This window comes from Mustela putorius, unplaced genomic scaffold (assembly GCF_011764305.1).
Source record: "Mustela putorius furo isolate JIRA1106 unplaced genomic scaffold, ASM1176430v1.1 tig00003949_pilon_pilon_pilon, whole genome shotgun sequence".
NCBI lineage: Eukaryota > Metazoa > Chordata > Mammalia > Carnivora > Mustelidae > Mustela > Mustela putorius.
Genome location: NW_025422093.1, coordinates 8,077,547 through 8,099,311, shown reverse-complemented (window position 1 = coordinate 8,099,311; position 21,765 = coordinate 8,077,547). Strand labels below are relative to the sequence as shown.

Below are 21,765 nucleotides of genomic sequence, written 5' to 3'. Positions count from 1 at the left end.
TGAAAACTCTCTGTACCACTTGCTCAATTTTCAATAAACCTAAAACTTCTTAAAAATAAAATCAACTAAATTTCAAAAAATGACTATCAACCTAGTAGTTAAAAACCTAGACTCTTGAGTTAGAGCCCCAAACTTAGTCTGAGATCACACTTGTTCACAATTGTTATGTCCTTGGCCAAGCAAGCCTCTTCTACCACAGAATCTTCTTTTGTAAATGTTGTAGCAAGGACAAATGGGATAACTTGTTACCACAGTCCTGCCTTAGAAACTGAATTTAAAAATCTTTTTAAAAATAGTTACCTGGTAAAAAAAATTTTTTTTAATTTAAAAAATTTAAAAATAATAATAAATTAAAAATAAAATAAAATAAATAATAATTACCTGGCTTTTTAAGCTATAGGACTTTTTTTCTTTCCCTATAGTTATAGAAACAACCTCAGAGAATATACTGTCATCTATAAATTTTGAAATAATTAACAAAGTATTTTCCTTAGAAAACAAGGAATTAGTGTGAAGTTCCCTCTTTCAGATACTATGAACATGGTTATAACAGCATCAGAGAAAAATTATTAACAGTAAAGATCATTGCCAGGCAAGTTATGTCATAGGTTTAGCACAGGTTAGATTTTATGGTAACAAATGTAGTTTCAACTTTAATAGAAGGTAATTTTTCAACCATCAGCTCTATAGATTATTGCTGTTATAAATATCTTTTGCTGAAGGGAATTAGTGTAATGTCAATCATATGCAAGACTCCAGAGGGGACCTAGAGAATGAACAGTACTAATGGCATTTCACACCTTGAAAGTAGTTATACTTATGACAGTAGATAAAGACAAATGTTAAGCATTATCAACTGGAAGAAAAGCCACATAAGCTCTGACTATGGCAAGAATACCCAGCTTTTTAAAAAATAATAGCTGACATTTATTGAGCATTTATTAAGAGGGGTGTGCTAAGTTCCTCATACGCATTATGCTACATTATTCTCAAAATAATCCTAAGTAGAAGCTATTCTTTTTTCCCATTTTAAAGAAAAAGAAACTGATGTACAGATCAAATCATCTGTCCAAGATCACTTAACCTGCACATCAAGTTCTGCAAAGAACTGTTTCTGAACAAGGCAGAACCAAAGGATGTGATTTATTTGGGCTTTCAAGAAGTTCATGGCATGGTTCTTATATTAGAAGTTATTTAAAAACAAAACCAAATGATGACTGGGCTAAATGTTTTGCAGTGGATTACAAAACCCACTTAACAACATGCAGCAAAGAACAGAGTTGAATTAGTATCTTCATGATGGACATGCCAGTACTAATCCTTGCAAATGGATCCTGGATTAATCTTATTTTACATTTCAAAAATGACATGGAGGAGGAAATAGAGTCTTGAGTCTGAGTTTGCAGATGATATTCCTGTTTCCAAAGAATAAAATGTTAAGCAACTGCAGAAGCAACTCACAAGTCATGAGGAGGCTCAATAGCAACAGATGACCTTCAATGTGGACAGGAGGAAATGCAGCTGGAGAAAACGATCCGTGTTCTCTTAATAAGCACTAACCTATCAGTTTGGTATGGAATGGGAATTTTGCAGCTCTAATGGAATAGTGCTATGATATAAAAGCCAAGAACAGAGTAGGGATCTCTAGGAAGAGTTCAGAAAACAATCCGACATGCATAATATTTTGTAATTAATAAAACACCCTCATGCCTATGATTTTTATATTTTTAGGTATTCATTTTTTTTATTGAGATCATCATAGTCTCATACATAAGAAATAATAGAGGGATCCCTTGGGCACTTTGCCAGTTTCTCCTAGTGGTATTATATTTATAGATAAAATTCCATTTGACTCCATCTGGAATCTGCTATGAAGGTCAGGTAAATGCATATCAAGAAACACACAAGGTTCTAGAGATGGTTTAGATCACAGGAGCTGAAATGATTATGAAAGGAGGGGTTGTAACGGGTTAATCAACTACAAATCTAGGTCACTTCAGGGTGACAAAACATTACTTTCAAAACACATTAGCAGAGGGGTGCCTGGGTGGCTCAGTTGGTTAAGCAACTGCCTTCACCTCAGATCATGATCCTGAAGTCCCGCATCGGGCTCCCTGCTCAGCAGGGAGTCTGCTTTTCCCTCTGACTTCTCCTCTCACACACTCTCTCTCTCTCTCAAATAAATAAATAAAATCTTAAAAAAAAAAAAACACACATTAGCAGAGAGTATATACATAGAGTAGGGGCTTAATTTCAAATTCTAGAATATCAGAACTATGGGACTTAATATTAGACTGGATAGAAAATAGCATAGTGTGAAGGACTAAAGTTTGGAGTCTGACTGGGGAAACCCTTCCTCTCCTCCTGTTTCTTACCAACATCTACCATTCAGTAGCCGTGGGACCTTCAGCAAGTTATACTAAATCTCCACGCTTATTTCTTCATCTTTCATCTGGCCATAATAATGGCACCTACCTCATAAGGTTGTGAAGATAAAAGAGGAAGATGCAGCTAACAATGTCTGACACAAATGAAAATGTCATTATTAGCTAATGATGAAATTATGCATGTAAAATCTTTAAAGGAAGGTTTCTAAAACCTTGGCCCTGTTGAAATCTTGGACCAGATCATTCTTTATTGGGGAAGTAGGGGTGGGCACAGAGGGTTCCTGTTCACTGTAGGATGTTCAGCAGCAACTGTGGTCTCTATCTCATTAGATGTAGCACTTATTTTCCAGCTGTGATACCAAAAATGTCCCTCGATATTGCCAAATATCCCCATGCCTGGGGGTGCAGCAGGCAGGTGGATGCAAAAAAAATCAACACTGGCTGAAAGCCACTGCTTTAAAGGAACTAATTTAGGACAAAAAGATGAAGTACTACTTTCTATGGTGGTAGCCATTTCTTAGTTAAAGCAACAGGTGTAAAATACCAAAAATATAAAAAAGTTTCTGTTAGGATTTAGAAATACCATACACACATACACATAAATCCATAAAGAACAAAGTTTCTAAATTATATTTGGAATTATGTGCACTTAAAAGGTTGAAGTAATGGAGATCCCTTCTTACTAACTTTCAAACACTGTGTGGGGTCACTGCCAGATAGGATAAAATATCAAGTTGGGTGGATAACACACTTAGCAGACACATGAGATGCCCCCATGTTCCAGAAGGCCAGATATAAACTCCGCCTGCAGGAGGAGGTGGACATTTCTTGCCCCCTAGAGAAACAGTAGAGCACTGTGTTCCAGAAACTGTTCCTGAATCTCTCTGTACCCCAGAATTACCAGGGCAGCTTTTCAAACATGGGAATTTCCAGGCCTTATCTCTACATTTTAATTTTGCATTTTAGGGTGGAGAGCCCAAGACATCTACCTATAAGTTTAATAAGTCCTCCCAAGTAATTGGTAACATCCGGTCAAGTCGACAGTGTCTTAAAATATAAGAGAGAAGTTCAGGTTCTCTTTAACTCTGCCCCATCTTAATTTGGACATAAGAAAGTGACTTACACACCATGCAGAATTCCTTATGGGAATGATTATATCCTATAAATAGTTATACACATTAGCTCTCACTAATGATCAACATTAGGAACAAAGCTCTTATCCAAATAAAAGTTTGAAAACCAAGATTTTACAACAAAAGAATTGGTTAGAAACTGCTGTGGTTTATTATTTCTAGTAATAAGTCTTCAGTTATCTATGGTGACAACTTTTGCTACAAACCCCATACCATCAATCACCCATGTTCAGACAGAACAGGGGTTACTATGCTTAGTCATGTAGAACAAACAGTCCTTCTGCACACTCTGAAAATGACAAGCAGTTGAAAAGACAATGTTCATTCCATTTTCTATTCAACAACACCAGAATAGATCCTTACTAATGCCACAGAGGAAGGATTTGCTTCGGCTTTAAGAGGCTATTGATACAGGCAGAGGGATTTTGAGCCTCAGTGTGGAGGGGGTTTCCATCTCAAAATATGCAATTTGCAACCTACAGGTAGGGTTACCAGCTATCCCAGATTGCCTGGGACTGAGAATTTCCCAGCATGTGGGACTTTCAATGCTAAAACTTAGACATTCCTGGGCAAACAATGACAACTGATAACCCCACGGATAGTCTAAAGGTCCTCTTGCAGCTGCTTTCCTATCATTTTTTTCAAAGGGTCTCTATATCCCCCAAATCTGCCCTAACCCTGGTCCATGTCCCCACCCCACACATTTCTAGCCTGAGGACTTGGGTGCTTGAGCACCTTTCTCTTCCTAAAGGAAATGGACTGAGCTGACTGGTCACAGACCCTGAGTTATAAGTCCAAGTCGTCCAGGAAATTGAGGTGAAGCAGAATCAAAGAGAACCTGACCTTCTCCCTCCTAATTCAAGATACTTAATAATGGTTCCCACTGCTTGGGAGTGTTTATGAAATATAAAGATCACAGGACTTCCACCTCAGACTGTCCTGTGATGAGGACTAAGAATCCCCATATGTGAAAAGCTTCTTGGTAATTATCACGTGCAGGAAGGCTCACCAACAATATTCAGAACCCAGTGCTCCTCCAGGGGTGCCATGAAATGTGTTTCTGCTGCAAGGGCAGTTTATAATTGCATTTCCAGAATGGAGATGCTTTTCAGATATTTTACTAAGAAGGACTGACCTTTGTAACCTATAAATCCAAGTTAAAACCCACACGTTGATCTTAAGAGACCATTTCAAATGCCTACACACTTTACTTGTCATGCCCTAATTGAGTCTAAAGTAAACTTGAAATCTATTTAAGTCAGATCAATTTATATTTATAAATGTTTGCCTTTAATAGTTAATTGGTAACATACCCAGATATTTCTGTAAAAATCACCTATTGGGCTTTGTCTTTGTTATACCAATTACTGACATCAACAATTACTAATTGAATAGATATATATATGTAAGGTTAGGGCTAGATGCTAGGCTTGGGAAGAAGAAAATTTTAAGTTATATGATCCTTTATAGATTTATAGTCATTTATACTAATCTTATGTGATCACACTCTCAACATGGATTCTTATACACATAAAAATTAGTTTCAAGGTGGTCAAAGATCACTCTAGAAATCCTTTCACAGTCCCTGAGCCTTTAAGATGAGCAAATATTTCTTCTTTCTGAATGACACATGGATTAGAAAATATATTACTACAAAAATTAATTAAATATATATATATATATATATATATATATATATATATATATATCTCACCTTCCTATAAACACTCATTTTGGAAGCCAATGAGAACCAATGATCCCATAAACTAATCTGTGAAAAACTATTCCAAATGTTTGCCACATTGGCAATATCCCTGCCAAATGCAGAGAACTTTTAGATCCCTGAAAACATCTGGCAAGTGGTTTCGAGATTGTGTCAAAGGGTTATTGGAAAATTAGAGAAGATATGTGTCAAAGTACTACAAGGTCCAGTATATGTGTCAAAGTACTACAAGGTTCAGTATAGGGGTTGGAGCTTCTTCACTCTTATGCAGTCATTTTGGCTACATAAGACTCCTTATTCATAAGCTCTACGAAGGTGAAAAACATCAACATTTTATGGATTTTATCTTTGAAAACTTGACAGACTTGCCAGAAATATTCTTAACTAGTGTGTGGACACACACACACAAAATAAAAACCTTTCATCTTCATAGACTCTCTTGGAAGGGCTCTGGGACACCTCAGATTCACCTATATTTTGGAAATTCAGCATCCTCTGTAAGGAACCTTCTGTCCATTTCTGCCATTTGACACTTGACATGTATGGATTGCTCCTTTGGTATGGGCAATTTCTACATAAATTTGGCATGTATTTCCATTATACAAGGAGTGTTAATAAGCTTGTTCAAAATCCTGTCCATCTAGAATGAGAAAATGCAAAACTACTCTTGACCATTGGAGATTATGACACATACATGCACAAAAAAGTCATGATTTAAAATAGAAAAGATATATATATATCATATAAATATTTTATAACTCTTTGCCAGATACTTGGGTAGCTATACAAAACATCAGACAACTCAAAGGTGAATTTGCATCTGGCTTAAGACTTTGTTATGCGTTTATATGTGTTTGTTGGGGTTGGTGGAAGAAGAAAATTGTGTCTAATAATCTGACTTAAAACTCTAATTGGATTGACATTGGGTCCTGCCCCCTTTTATTGCCTTTCATCAAAACACAATGGATGGCTAGCAGAGCAAGGGGAGCTCATCAGAAAATAAGGACAGCCAACTAGCCACCTGCATCCATGGGGAAATAATTTACCACTTACCAGCAGAGTTACACTAGGCCTCAGTGTCCTCCTCGTGAAGCATATTATTTCACAGATTAGTTTAAGGATTTAATATAAAATATATAAAGGACTTAGTGCCTGGAGCACAAAAATCTTCAGTAGTAATAAAGCTACTAAGCGTAGCTACTATTAGCCACTATTATTAATACACTTAATTATTAACATACTTAATAAACACTGGGATGATGTTTTTACCTCCTTAGACCATATGGATCTGTTTTAACCAGGAATGTCTTCAATGAGCTATTAATAATGACACTGAAATACATTACCTTTTTAAATCTCTTCTTTCAGTTCCTGGAGATAAAGGACATCTCATGAAGCAAGTTCACCTAATCCTATTTTTATCAGCCATCCAGAAACCAGTCTATAAACCTCTTACCCATCTGGGTTATAAAAGATAAGCTGTGCTCTCATTTCTACTTATATAAATTAGTGTTTCTTTCCTAACTGTCTTTCTGGAGGCATTAATTTGCCTTACTGCTCACTAGCCAATCTGCCATCTCTGGGGTTAAAACCAGAGATACTATCAGACAAATGGAAATCAATTCTGAGACTTTTCAACATAGAAGTTAATGCAGAAAAAAAATTGAGACAGAAAAAGACAACATAGGATCAGAAAGAGTTACACCACTCACCTCCTCTTTGTCTGTATTGAATCATCTTACAAGCAGGTAATAGAAGAAAGCAAGTAGTCATGTTAAAACTCTCCTATCACCGAATACCTCAAAAATACTATCAGTATCAAGACAGTACAGATTATCTACATCCAGGGATAGAAAATAAGTACACCACTTGTTTGTCACAGAAAACCAAGTAGGAATTCATTAGGACCAGGAGTTGTGGTGAGTGTTTTTCACCTGACACCTATTTACGCTTAAGTTTGACGCTTGGCCCCCAGCTGGAGAGCATACTCTATACCAGCACACACCATAATGCCTCCTGCTCCCTCTCAGCTCCCCCACTACAACTCAAGCACCTCTTCAGCTTTTCCGTTGCACCAGACATGGTTTCCCCATAGGAGGCCAGGTTTAGCAAAGCAGCAAGAAGCTGAACTATCCTGACAGTACACGTGAAGACCTGTCCCCAGCCCAGCCTCTTACCTGCAGCATCTGCGCCTTCCGCAGGCACACTCTGGGTCGACACTGGGGTTGGGTCCTTGAGTCCATGCACCTGAGCAGCTTCTTCCTGGTTTGCCAAAAATGCAGAGCACAGATCAGTTTCCAGGGCTTGGAGCTTCAGCAAGGAATTCTGCCAGCAAAAGCAGAACATTGGGCTAGCTAAGTAACTGCCTAATACACAACAGTGAGTCCGTAGCTCCGCAGAGCACCTTCCTCCAGCGCCTGGCAGGGGGAAGATCTCAGCTCCAGCTGCTTCAGGTAGAGCTGATTGTGCCAGAATCAGATACAACTTATTTCACATGCAGCCTCAGTTTCTGCCTCATTTCAGTCCTAACGTATATGGCTTTATGTGTCACACAGGGGACTGGTGATTTCGTCAGCAGGAGACGCTGCACCAGAAGGAGCCAATCTGAGATGCTATCTGCTTCCCCGAGTGCTTGGGGCTTTACGCTCTGCAAGTGTTTCATTCATTGTGCTGACATCAGGAGCAAGTGACATTAGGCCCCTCCCAGGCTACCATTCATAAAAGCCAGCATCCCTTAACTACGAAGACTGCAGCAGACCGCAGTGCATAAAGAGTTACTGCTGCAGAGGCCGCCTGGCATCTGGGAGGTGCTAATGGGCTCCCTGATCTACATCTGTGTCTGGGAGGGTATATGCATGCACTCATGTGTGTCTTCTGAAGTTGCTTCCCTCACATGGGATGGCTATAGAGGCCTATATCGAAAGCAGGGTGGAGGAAGCAGGGGAGAGGGCCTTGATCACTGAGCGAGAAGCAATTTCTTAACTCCCAGAACAACCCCCTCCCCACCCCCTTCATTTCTCAGTTTAAATTTCTCCCAAGGTTCTTAATAAGAACAGAGTCATGCAGACTGACGCACGTATCCTGCCATGATGCAGATGCCCAGCAAATTAATTCTCCTGACCAGGTGAAAGTGAGTCACGCCTGAGGCCTTGGCGGGGTGCCACTCCCCTGCAACAGGAAAGCTCTGCAGGCCTCAGCAGCTCCTCCACCCACAGAGCTGCTGGCAGGGGTGGCCGCCTGGAGTGGAGACTTGATCCTGTGCCTATTATGACCCTCCAGTACACACATACTCGCTCACACCCTACCCTCCACATCCCCTATTCCCCACACATCTTCATACACTCACCCCCATCCCTATCCCTTGCATACCCTTATACCTACCCTACCTTCACCCCCTGTTCTCCACACCCTCATGCCAACCCCATACCTTCACACTACTTGCACATACACTTAACCTCCAAATAACCCCATATACACTCTCATTCCTACTCTTCACACTCACCTTTTTTTATCCCCTACTACACACATACACACAGAGACACCCCACCATACACACACCATATATACGCCCTCATACTCAGCTCCCGCTCTCACATCTATTCGGTACACACACACCCCTACCCACATAGATAGGCTCACGCCTTACCTCACCTAAGTGCCTACCTCTGGCATCTCTTCACACTGGGCCCCTCCCCCCCCCAACAATACCTATTCCTACACACATACCCTCTTCCATGCTGTTGATGTAAACAAATACAAGCCCACAGCAGTGTTTTCAAAGTTGTTCCCTACTAAATGGGCTCCAGATACCTCCTCTGCCGTGCTCAGAGATGAAGGCACAAACCTCCTCTGTGCTCAGGGGCTGCTGACTAAGGGCCCACAGTTCAGATTAGGCATCTGCCTAAGATCGGGTCACCTTTTTATTGCTCCCTCCTCCTTTCTGGGATGTTCTCCCAGCATTTGAGTGTGAAAGTAAAAACCTGAGGTTACTGACAGGAGCTACCCAGAAGCAAGGGTACCAAGTTTCTGAAAAGAGTTCCAGGCATCTGGGAGACAAACAAACAAACAAACAAAATTCCAGACAAACTTCCTACTGGCAGACCTTGGAGAGTGACCTTTCAAAAAAGAGCAAAACTATTTTGAAAATTAAGAAATGATGACATGAGAATGTAAAATGGTACAGGTGCTATAGAAAACTGTATGGCATTTCCTCAAAAAAAAAAAAAATTAAAAATAGAACAAGCATATGATCCAATAATTCTGCTACTGCATATATACCCTGAAAGAATTGAGAGCAGGGACTCAAACAGATATTTGTGCACCCTTATTCATAGCAATATTATTTACAATACCCAAGAGTTACACTATGGACTGAATTGTGTCTTCCTCAAATTCATACGGTGAAGACCTAACCCCCAAAGCAACTGTATTTGGAGATGGGGCTTTTAAAGGGAAAATGAGGTCTAAGGGTGGGGTCCTGATTCAATATGATTGGGCTCATATACACAGAGAGAGACACTGGGGATGCATACACAGAGGAAAAGCCATGTGAAAAAGTAGCTGCTTTCCAGCCAGGAGAAAGGCTTCAAGAGAAACCGACTCTACCACCACCTTGATCTTGAGCTTTCAGCCTCCAGAACTGAGGAAATAAATGTATGTTGTTTCAGCCACCCAGTCTGTAGTATTTTTTTTTTAATGGCAGCTCTAACAGTGTATTAGCAGATTAATACAAGGAAGAAGGAGGACAGACGGATGGAAGGAAGGAAGGAAGGAAGGAAGTCCCTCCCTACATTTAGAGGAAGGGTGTGGAACCTGCTGCTTCTTGTAGACTCCATGTGTTTTTATATATCCTACAAAGCAGAAGAGGACATGTCAGCTCTGCTACCTTCTATGCATCTGACTTTGGGCAAGCATTTTTGCTACTCTAAACCTTAGTTTTTCCATGTATATATACAAGCATGTATAATACATGTATAAAATAATAAATATATGAATATATGTATATAAATAAAAATATATAAAAGCATATATATATGTATATATATATATATATATATATATATATATGCTCTTATTTTAGGACTGAACACTGGGTTTATTACAAATGATCTCCACACCCCAGAGGCCACTGGGCAGAGCTCTGGTCATGTGTGAGGCCAAATGCTATACCAACCCTGGGGCCTTGACTCATCACTTTATCTTCCAGGGCCCCACTCTCTGCATCTGCCTATAAAGGGTCTGGGCCTAGATGACTTCTAAATCCCTTTCCAACTGTAAGGGAATGGAAAACAAACATGCACCTACACTGAGGATGGTGCACAGAGTATGGCACAATGTGGATGCTTAGTGTTTCTGGATCTGAACCAAGTGTACATGTAACACAAAGAGCAAATAATTTCAATGCATAGGAGTATGTCAGCTCACATTCAGAGGCCTCTGAACTCCCACAGGGAGTGAGGGATAACGCTGAGACCCAGTTACGGGTAGAAGTAGTAATTGGGTTGTTGTCCATCTTACTCTCCCACCTGTCCCTCCCTTGTACTCAGACCGAAGCAAAAACAAGACAGGAGGTTTGTCAAAGACCATCCATCTGCATGGATGGTTTATTCCTCTCTGAGATAAGAGATAAGAGTAAGGCTAAAGGAGCGGGGAAGAAAGCAAGTGGCAAATGAAACAAGAGAGAGAAAATGAAGGTCTCAAGGTGTAAGACCATCTCCAAGCAGAAGGGAAAAAATAAGCTGCTATAACTGAAGACAAGAAAGCAGAATGGAAGTGTCTTCCTTTTGGTGGTCATTCTTATGACCAGTTGTCATCAACTATATACCTTCCTCACTCCAAACTGACCCATTACCTGAAGACGACCAGATGTTTCTCAACATAGGAATGGAGAGTGGGGATTTGGACATGCTGTGTAGGATGGGTCTATAGACCCATTATAAAGGGATACCTCTCCTGCTGACCAGGAAACCCAGGACAAGGGTGGGGGTAGGGGCCTTACCTGTAAGCAATCTATGCCACCGTCATATGTCCTTCCAGTAAGCAACAGAAGACATTCAGCCTGTCGCATCAGGGCTGAGCCCCATAGATAAACCCTTGAGAAGGCCCATGGACAAGTCACACTGCACATTGTGCCCTTACACAGATGTAACACCACACATACAGCTACTAGGCTCTGCCCACTTTTAATGCACACAGAGCTGCACTAGGCTCTGGTGAGACTGGTTTTACCCCTTTCTTGCGGGGCTTCCAGTGTAGTGGGGAGATAGCCAGAAAGCAAGCAAATCAAATAATAGTGAAGTTTCTACTGTCATATGGTGATGGAAAAAGAAACCACAAGCCTGAGGAGAGAGTAAGCAATCGTTTAACTCTGATCATGCCTGACGCAGTGACCTTAAATGCAGGAACATGTTTTTCTCCTACAGAAAACTAAGGGCTGTAAATCCCTGGTGTCCTGGTGCTACCTCAATGCAACCATTCTCTCACTAGGACCAGCATTCCCTATGAGGCTGCCCCAGCCCACTCCTCAGAGCCAGCCTGCTAGCACTAATGCAGATTTACAATCCCAGGTCTCCATAATGGATCTTTAGGATCTACAGGAAAAATAAACAAAGGTTGATGGATGCCCTAAAGAACAATGACTACCTCTCCTTCCCTTCTTCCATCTGGATATGTGTGAAACCAAAGAGAAGTCCACGGAACCTAGGTGTGGCTTTCTAAAAGCTATTTTTTTTTTCTCTTTTACATAATGGAAAATATGCTACTTGTTTTAGAAAATACTCTACTCACTTTTCTCTGCTATGCAATTACTGGGTCCCTCTTTAGTTGGGTTGGAATGGAGAACACCCACACAGGCTGGATGGTTAAATGTTATTTTAAGGTACCTTTGCCTGCACTTCACCAGTTGCAGAACAGGGAAAGCTTACTTTTAATTTTTGTGAAGAGGTTCAGTGGCCCTTTCACATCCTTTTTTTTTTTATCTAAGAACTGTATATAAATTCTCTATGGTGATATGAAGATCAAATTGGATATTTGCTCAAAGTTGGGGATACAACTGGGTCCCTGAATATCCCATTTTAATTACCGTTCTTCTTCCCTGATTTTAATGTTTCCCATGTATATTTCCCTCCATGACCTACCTCTCAACGCCTCCTCACACACACTCCCCTTTCTTTCCACCTGCTTCCTGACCCCACCTCTCCAGGCCTGCTTTAGCTATAGTCATTTCACAGTCAAATTTCTATCAAATTCTTGAGCCAGGTTTGATTACCTTAGCTAAGCTGCACCCCCAATTTCTCTGTTAGCATTTTATATATTTCTAACACTCACCATAATATGTAATTTGATTCATTTCCCCTTGTTTATTGGCTCCTTCTTGCTCCAAGAGGGCTGGAACCATGCCTCCATTGTTCACTGCCATACCTAGCACAGTGAGTAGTACAGGAGCCAACCTATAAAAGGACTGCCATTGCATATTAGTTTTTATTTCCTGGACTCTTTTTAGGCCCTTCTGAGTATCCAGATCCAAGCTGTCCTGTTGCTGTGGCCCAGAAACTTTAAAATGATTACAAATTACTAAGGGATTAGTTAAAGATGTGTATCACATAGGTATCACCCAAAAGATTCAAATTCTGTGGCCCGGGGCAGGGGGGGGTGGTGGGGGGTCATTTAGATACAGGAAGTCCAAGGACCATACTTTGAGAGACAGAGCCCTATTCCCAGGGGACTTGACCTACTCTAAAAGCTGCCTTGTTTGCCTGCTTAGCTCCACCTATCCCAGGAACAATAGCTTTTCCCTTACTCCTCGCCCTCTGACACCCTCATTAGCCTCCTGCCCTGGACACACCTTGAGGGCCGCTCCTCCTCTGTCTCACCACACATACACACTCACACCAGGACACATAAATTATGAAGTGCTCAGAAGCAAGGCAGTGTTGCCTTCTGAATGGCTGTTACTGATCTCTGAATGTTCTTGCCGAAAGAAGCTGGACTTCTTCCAAAAGTGATGGCTATAGAAAATACCAAATTGACCCATCCCTAGAAACAGTGGACTTTCAGCTAATTCCTTTGGGGCCTGTATTGCTTATAGTCCAGGAAGCTTTGCAGCCAAGTCCAACTGAGGGATTACACACCTCAGTTCAGCCTCCTCTGCTCCAGGGGATCAGCCATTACCTCCCACACTACCCAGTGGAGAAATTCAATGTAAGAGAAAAACCTATTCACTTCTAGGGACCCTGTGTTGACTACAGGATCCAGATCCTATTCTGATATTATCAAGACTTCTTAAACAAGGACAATGCCACCACAACACACAATAACCTAAACCAAATTTCCGTTTAGCCAGATGATTTCAACCTAGGAAGGGAGAGTATTGTACTTAGTTTTATCTCATTTTGATGTCCTTGTTATGTTCACCTTGGTAAATAAATATAAAAATGAGGTGTTTGGGAGACAATAATACTGATAATGAAACTCATATTTTAATTCAGAACTCTGATATTGATTTTCTAAAACTACAATGTGTCTCATTTTCAATTCATGGAATGGACTTCGATAGTTTCTCATTGGAGCTATTAGTACTTAAACTATCCAAAAGGACAGAGTTTAAAGAGAATTAGCTCCCATAAATCATATTTTCTAAAACATCAATTATATCCTGAGGGCTAGAGTCCACAAATCTATTCTGTGTTGTAACCCATACATTAACTCTTAGTAACTACTTCTGTTTCAATTTCTTTAAGCTCTGAAAAATATTCTGCTTAAAAACTAAATTCAGTAAGATGGGGTGGACTAAGATGGAGATGTAGGAAGATCCTGAACTCACCTACTTCCATGGACACACTAAATCTACAGTTACATATAGAACAATCCCCTCTGAAAAACAAGCAAACAAACAAACAAATAAAAAACACCCTGAAAACTAGCTGAATGGCTAGTTCACACTAATGGATAAAAGGACTATATTGAGAAGGACAGGAGAAGCAGACATACAATCTTGCCAAAAACCCCACCTCTAGCATGGTGATCCACAATCAGGAGGGATTCCACAAATAAAAACTTCTCCCTTAGGAGCAAGCTTCAAGCCCTACGTGAGGTACCCCAACCCTTGGGACCTACAATAGAAATACAAGCCCCCAAAATGTCTGACCTTGAAAAACACATCCAGGAAACTCAAGGGACTGTGCAGAAATGACTGGCTTACATGCAGAGTAACCCTGGGGACTAGCAAAAAAGTAGCAGGTTGTGGGGCACCTGGGTGACTCGGTTGGTTGAGCATATGATTCTAGGTTTTGGCTCTGCATTGGGCTCCACACTCAGTAGGAAGTCTGCTGGAGATTCTCTCCCTCTGCCCCTCCCCCTGCTTGTACATATCTCTCTCTCTAAAATGAATAATAAACCTTCAAAATCAAACAAACAAACAAAAAAGAGCAGCAGTTTGAAAATGCCTATACTATATGTGAAGAAGATTCATTTACTAATCTTAAACCATCTACTGGAGGGGCTGGAACCTATAAGAACTCTCTGGGGACAGTAGCACTAGCACATGCCATTTCTGCACTCTCTCTCTAACTTCATAGTGCAGGCATGTGTGCCCCAGCCCTGCACTCTCCCACTGCCCTGCTATAGCTGACAGGCACACCCTGGCCCTGCAGTCTTCCACTGTCATGCTATGGCCTGCCGGCACATTCCAGTCTTGTGTTCTCCCACTGCCTTACAAAGGCCAGGGACACACGGTTCACATGCTCCCGGTTAACTCCTTGATCACCTCTCTTACTCTTCTCGCCAATAAGATCATTACATTATGTTCCTGCATTCCATAGGACTATAATAATTGGAGACCGTTCTTGGCAGACTACTATCACCCCCAGGGTAATATAAACAGCAAACTGAAAGACACTCCTAGTCTTTCTGTTAAAAAGGCTTCTTTACTTGTTTTAGACCTTCAGCATGAGGGAAAGGCTTCAGGTTTGCCAAACATGTAGAGGCTAGGGGGTGTTCTCAAGGAACCTAAACAGGGACACCTTCTTTGTGCTCTCCTTTGGCCTCAAAGCAGCATATGCCATTCCCTCCCAGAAAGGAACATATATACTCATCTGAAGCTCTGATTTTTGCACCTGTCACCCAGGAGACACCAGATGACCTGTCTGGAAGCCAACAGGATTTACAACTGCAGCCTCATAGGAATATATATATTTATAAACTTTAAAAGTTGCTGCCTGACAGTCTGGCTTCTAATCACCTGAAACTAGGTGCTGACTGAGGGCTCGCTCTTTAGAACATTGACAAGTCTTGGCACACCCTCAGCAAGGGTGACCTACCAAGAATAAATGAGACTGTTTAGATAAATGCAAAGATTCAAGAGACAACAAATAACTAGAGCAGAATTAAAAAATAAGTTTCATCTCTTACACAAGGCCCTACTTGAAGACTGGGAGAGATAGGTGTTTACCCTAATACAAAGGAAAAAACACAGAGAGTCAGTCAAAATGGAAAAACAGAGGACCATGTTCCAAATAAAAGAACTAATCAAAACCCCAGGAAAAACAACTTAATAGAATGGAGATAAGTAATCTACCTGATAAAAAATTCAAAGCAATGGTCATAAAGATACTCACCAAACTTGGGAGAAGAATGGATGAGCCTGGCAAGAACTTCAACAAAGAAATAAAGAAGATAAGAAAGTACCAAACAGAAGTCACAGACCTGAAGACCATAACAGTAACAAAAAAATACACTAGAGGGAAAAAAGAGTAGATTAGAGGATAAAGAAGAACTGATTAGTAACCTGACAGGGTAGTGGCAATCATTCAAACTGAAGAGCACAGAGAGAAAAGAATGTAAAGAAATGAGGATGGTTTTTGATAATTTTTTTTTAATTTATTTATTTGACAGAGAGAAATCACAAGCAGACAGAGAGGCAGCCAGAGAGAGAGAGGAGGAAGCAGGCTCCCTGCTGAGCAGAGAGCCCGATGCGGGACTCGATCCCAGGACCCTGAGATCATGACCTGAGCCGAAGGCAGCGGCTTAACCCACTGAGCCACCCAGGTGCCCCAAGAAATGAGGATGGTTTAAGGGACATCTGGAATAGTATCAAGGATCCTAACATCCTCATTATGGGAGTCCCAGAATGAGAAGAGAGAGAAAGGGGCAGAAAAATTCTTTAAAGAAATAACAATTGAAAATTTCCCTAACCTGGGGAAAGTTACAGACATCTAGGTACAGGAAGCACAGAGAGTTCCAAAAAAGATGAACCCAAAAAGAATCCACACCAAAACACATTAAAATTAAAATTTCAAAAATTAAAAATATGAGAATCTGAAAACAGCAAAAAAAAAAAAAAAAAGCAATCCATTGCATATAAATAAACCCTTCCTCCATAAAGTTTTCAGCTGATTTTTCAGCAGAAACTTTAGGCCAGAAGAAAATGGCACAGCATGTTCAAAGTACTGAAACAAAACAAAACAAAACAAAAACCTTATAACTGAGGATACTCTCTACAAGTTTACCATTCAGAATAGAAGAGGAAATAAAGAGTTTCCCAAGCAAGCAAGCAAGACTAAAGGAGTTAATTCACCCGTGAACTAGCAGATAAGAAAAGAAAGGAAAAGAAAAAGAAAGGAAGAAAAGGTCATAACTAGAAATAAGAAAATATTTGGAAGAAAAAATCTGAATGGTAAAGGCAAGCATAGAGAAAAGGTAATGTATCAAACACTTATAAACCTAGTGTGAGGGTAGTAAATTTTAAAAAAGTAAAAAAAAAAGTATGAGGGTAGTAAAAAAAAAGTAAAATCAACTAAATCTATAATAATTATATATAAGGGATTCATTAAATACCAATACATAAAATATGACAGCAAAAACATAAAATGTGTTGGAGGAGTAAAAATGTGGCAGTTTCAGAATGCATTTGGACTTAAACAATCACCACCCGAAATAGACTACTATGTATGTAATGGTTATATATTAAATTCATGGTACGCATAAACCAAAAACCTATAATAGATACATAAAAAATAAACAGAAAGGAATCTACACATAACACTATAGAAAGTCATCAAATCACTAGGTGAATAAAGAGAAAAGAACAGAGAAGAACTACAAAAACAAGCAGAAAACAGTTAACAGAATGGAAATAAATACATACCTAATAATAACTAGTTTACATATAACTGGACTAAATATTCCAATCAGAAGATAGGGTAGCTGAATGGCACATGGAAGGTAGAAAAAAAAAGACCCATCTGTATGCTGACTGCGAGCTACTCACTTTAGATCTAAGATACAGACTGAAAATGAAGGGATAAAAATATATCCCATGCAAATGGAAACAAACAAAAAGCTGGAGTAGCAATATTTATACTAGACAAAATAGACTTTAAAACAAAAGTTATAACAAGAGACAAAGAAGAAAATTATATAATGATAAAGAGATCAATCAAAAAATAGGATAAAACATTGTACATATTTGTGCACCCAACATAAGAGGACCTAACCAAAAAAAAACACATATTAAAAATTGCAATGGGAGAAATTGACAGTAATACAATAATAGTAGGGGATTTTAACACCCCACTTACATCAACAGATAAATCATCCAGACAGAAAATCAACAACGAAACATGGACACCGAACAACACATTAGACAAGATGGACTTAACAAATATATAGATAGCATTCTTCCTAAAATAAGAGAATACATTTTCTTCTCAGGTACACAAAGAACATCCTCCAGGATAGATCACATTAGTTCCAAAACAAAATTCAATAAATTAAGAAGTTGAATAATATTAAGCATCTTTTTTGGCCACAGCACTGTGAAAGTAGAGATCAGCTACAAGAAGAAAACTGGAGAAAGGACAAACATGTAAAGACTAAACAATACACCAGAAAACAGCTAATGGGTAAGTGAAGAAATTAAAGAGGAAATAAAAAAACATCTTGAGACATATGGAAATGAAAGGACATTGCTCCAAAATATGGGACATATTAAAAGCAGTTATAAGAGGGAAGTTTATGGTGATACAGGCCCACCCCAAGAAACAACAACAAAAAAGTCTCAAATAAACAATCCAAACTTACATCTAAACACCAGAAAAGAACAAAGTCTTAAATTAGTAGAAGGAAAGAAAAATAAAAGTCAGATCATAAATAAAATAGAGATTAAAAATCAATAAAGATTAATAAAATTAATAAAGATTATTAATTATTTAGAGTATTTATTAAGATTATTAAGAAGATTACTTGTTAAAAAAGATTAATAAAATTAAGAGGTGGGGTGAGGAAGGAAGATGGTAAAGTAGGAAGATTCTGAGTCCACCTCATCCCACAAACTCATTGAGATAAAAGCTAAATCTGTGAAACTAACTTTGAAAATGACCCAAAGACTGGCAGAACAAACCTTCCACAGTTAATCACAGAGAGAATGTCACATTGAAGGGGTAGGAGAGCAGAGACACAATTTAAAACAACTTCCCCCTCCCCACAGTGAAACTAATCACAAATAAGAGAGACATCACAAGCATGGAGAAGTAAGAGTTTCAGACCCAAACCAGGCACGTCTAGTACTGGGGACCCACACTGGGAAGACAAGTCCCCATAACATCTGACTTTGAAAACCAGTGGGCCCTAACTTTAGTAGCTTTAAAAATCATCAGGTTTCACTCTGGGAAAGCCAGAGCATGGTAGAAAATTGAGTGGTTTAAAAAAAAAAAAAATTGAGTCCCCACCCTTTAAAAGCCAGCATAATATATAACTTGAGCCCAAGACACAGCACAGAAGTACCAGTTTCAAAATCACCTGGAGTATATATGAAGATTTATTGACTAATCTTAGAACATAAGATGGAGGGGCAAGGAACTTCAGGAAATTTTTCTGGGAATATAAGTACTGCTAGGTGCCATTTTTTTTACACTCCCCCAGCATAGATGCTTGCAGGAGCCAGTTCCAACTCCCTCCATCTACCTTACTAGTAATGCATGCCCTGCCCCTGAATTTCCCTGACGACCCTCCTAACACAATCTGCCTGCCTGGATTACACTACAGAGCACAAGACCTCTCCTACATAAGGCCACTACTTTCAAGAAAGGGAGACATAGCTAACCGACCCAATACATAGAAACAAACACAGTTAGACAAAACGAAGAGGCAGAGGACTATGTACTAAATTAAAGGAAAAGAAAAAATCACAGTAAAAGAGCTAAATGAAATAAGGATAATTAACATGCCTGATAAGTAATTCAAAGAAATGGTCATAAAGATACTCACTAAACATGAGAAAGAGTAGATGAACTTCCACAAAGAGAGAGAAAATATAAAAAAGAACTAGTCAGAGCTGAGAATTCAATAACTAAAATATAATATAAGCCAGAGGGAAGCAACAGCAAATTAGAGAATGCAGAAGAACAAATAAGTAATCTAGAATATAGGATAATGGAAAACAACCAAGCTGAAAATAAATAAATAAATAAATAAACAAATAAATGAAAACAGGTTTAAGGAAGTCAGTGACATCATTGAGCATAATTACATTTGCATTATAGGAATCCCCCCCCCCAAAAAAGGGCAGACAAAAGGAGACAGAAATTTTATTTGAAGAAATAATACACAAAAATTTCCTCAACCTGAAAGGGAAACAGATATCCAAGTCTAGAAGTACAGAGAGACTGTAACAAAATGAACCCAAAGAGGTCCCACCTCAACACATAAATAAAATGGCAAAAAAAGTAATTATAGGGAATTTTAAAAGCAGCAAGAGAACAGAAATAGTTACATCCAAGGAAAACCCCATAAGCCTATCAGCTGATTTTTCAGAATAAACTTCGCAAGCCAGAAGCAAGTGGCATGATATATTCAAAGTATTGAAAGGAAAATACCTAAAACTAAGAATGTTCTACCTAGCAAGATTATCATTCCCAACACAAGAAGACATAAAGAGTTTCCCAGATAAACAAAAGTCAAAGGAGTGTATTACCACTAAATCATCCTTACAAGAAATGTTAAAGGGAATTCTTTAAGCGGAAAGAAAAAGTTCATCACTAGAGGAAAATAGGATGAAAGGAAAAAAATTTACAAGTAAAGCAAGCATATACTAATGGTAGCAAATTAGTCACTTACAAATCCAGTATGGAGATTAAAACCCAAAGCAATAAAACAATAATATCTACAAAAAGTAGTACAGGCATACAAAAAATAAAGATATGTAAAATACTATATCATATACATAAAATGTGAAGAGAAGAGTAAAAATTTAGTGCTATTAGAATGTGTGTGAACTTCTGTAACCATCAAATTAAGATATATGCTATACATGTAAGATGTTGCATAAAACCCAATGGTAACCACAAATTAAAAACCTATAGTATATGGCTGAGGAGTAAAATAGCAGAGGAGTAGGGGGACCTTAAGTTTGTTTTGTACTTCAAACACAGCTAGATACTTACCAAAGTATCAGAACACTCAAAAAATCAATCAAAGTTGGGAGAGAATAAAACCTGCAAGGTAGGAGGGGAAGAGAGTAGTCTTGGGGGAGATACAACTGTGAATATGGTGTCAGGGAGGGAGCCTATTTATGGAGGCTACCACAAAGTATTATAAGAAGTGGAGTGCAAAATCTGAACTTTGAGGAATCCACTACTCTGGGATTAAAGGTGCTCAAGTGTCTTGGTGGGGTGGAATCTCAGGAGTGACAACGTGGTCTGAGGATCCTCTGGGTAACAAGATCAGGTGGCACCAACGTGCTGCACTGTTCCCAGGAATGGGAACAGGAAAGCCCCAGGGACCAGTTGATCTTGGTTCCAGTTTTCTGTTCTGTGTTACCATAAACTGTGAACCACTGCGCCACTGGGCAACAGCTTTCTTGGGACAAACCAGGAAATAGCTAAAGCACTGGAAGACCCTCTCCTGGAGGAAAAGTAGGGGTCTGTGCCCCAGGAGTCTCTAAAGTCTCTAAAATGTGGAATTTTGAAACTCGGTTGTGTGCCTGGGATAAAAAATCTTGGATGCATGCAGTGTGAACACAGGGTTTAGAGAGAAATAGAACACGACAGAGGTGAATAATTGCTCTTCTGTGAGGGCTCACTGAAGAGTGTGTGTGTGGTGGGCACTTTCAGTTCCAAAGCTAGAGAGTGGGGTGTCATTCTATTTATGCTACCCATCAGGGCTAGAAGTCTTCAGAGAGCAAAACAGCGCCACTTAGTGGACGCTGGTGTCACTTAACACCCGGAGGCCATTTCCACTGAAATAAGTCAGCATAAGAATCAGCACAGCCAATTTTTCCCCCAGAAGACCAGCAAAAACAGGGGTTCACAAGTCGACTGAAAACAGAGTGCTGCAAAGCTTCAGCTCTAGGAGAAACAGGATAAGCTTCCTTTTTACTTTTATTTATTTTTATTATCTTTTTCATTTATTTTATTTTTTCAATTCCTTTTAAAATTTTTATTATTAATCTTTCTCTTCATTTTTATTTATGTATATTTTAATGTATTTTTTATTTTGTTTTGTTTCAACTATCTATCTATATATCTGT

At 39.3% G+C, this 21,765-nt stretch overlaps 1 protein-coding gene across 6 annotated transcripts in view; it reads right to left on the bottom strand.

Moving 5' to 3' along the window:
• Window positions 1-21,765, bottom strand: part of FAM13C (family with sequence similarity 13 member C) — a 142,349-nt gene that overhangs the window by 30,758 nt on the left and 89,826 nt on the right. For all 6 annotated transcript variants that reach the window (XM_045069872.1, XM_004765652.2, XM_004765653.2 and 3 more), the window contains one exon: window positions 7,421-7,505. In XM_045069872.1, the coding sequence (XP_044925807.1) occupies window positions 7,421-7,505 (85 nt within the window). The remainder of the gene's footprint in view (window positions 1-7,420; window positions 7,506-21,765) is intronic.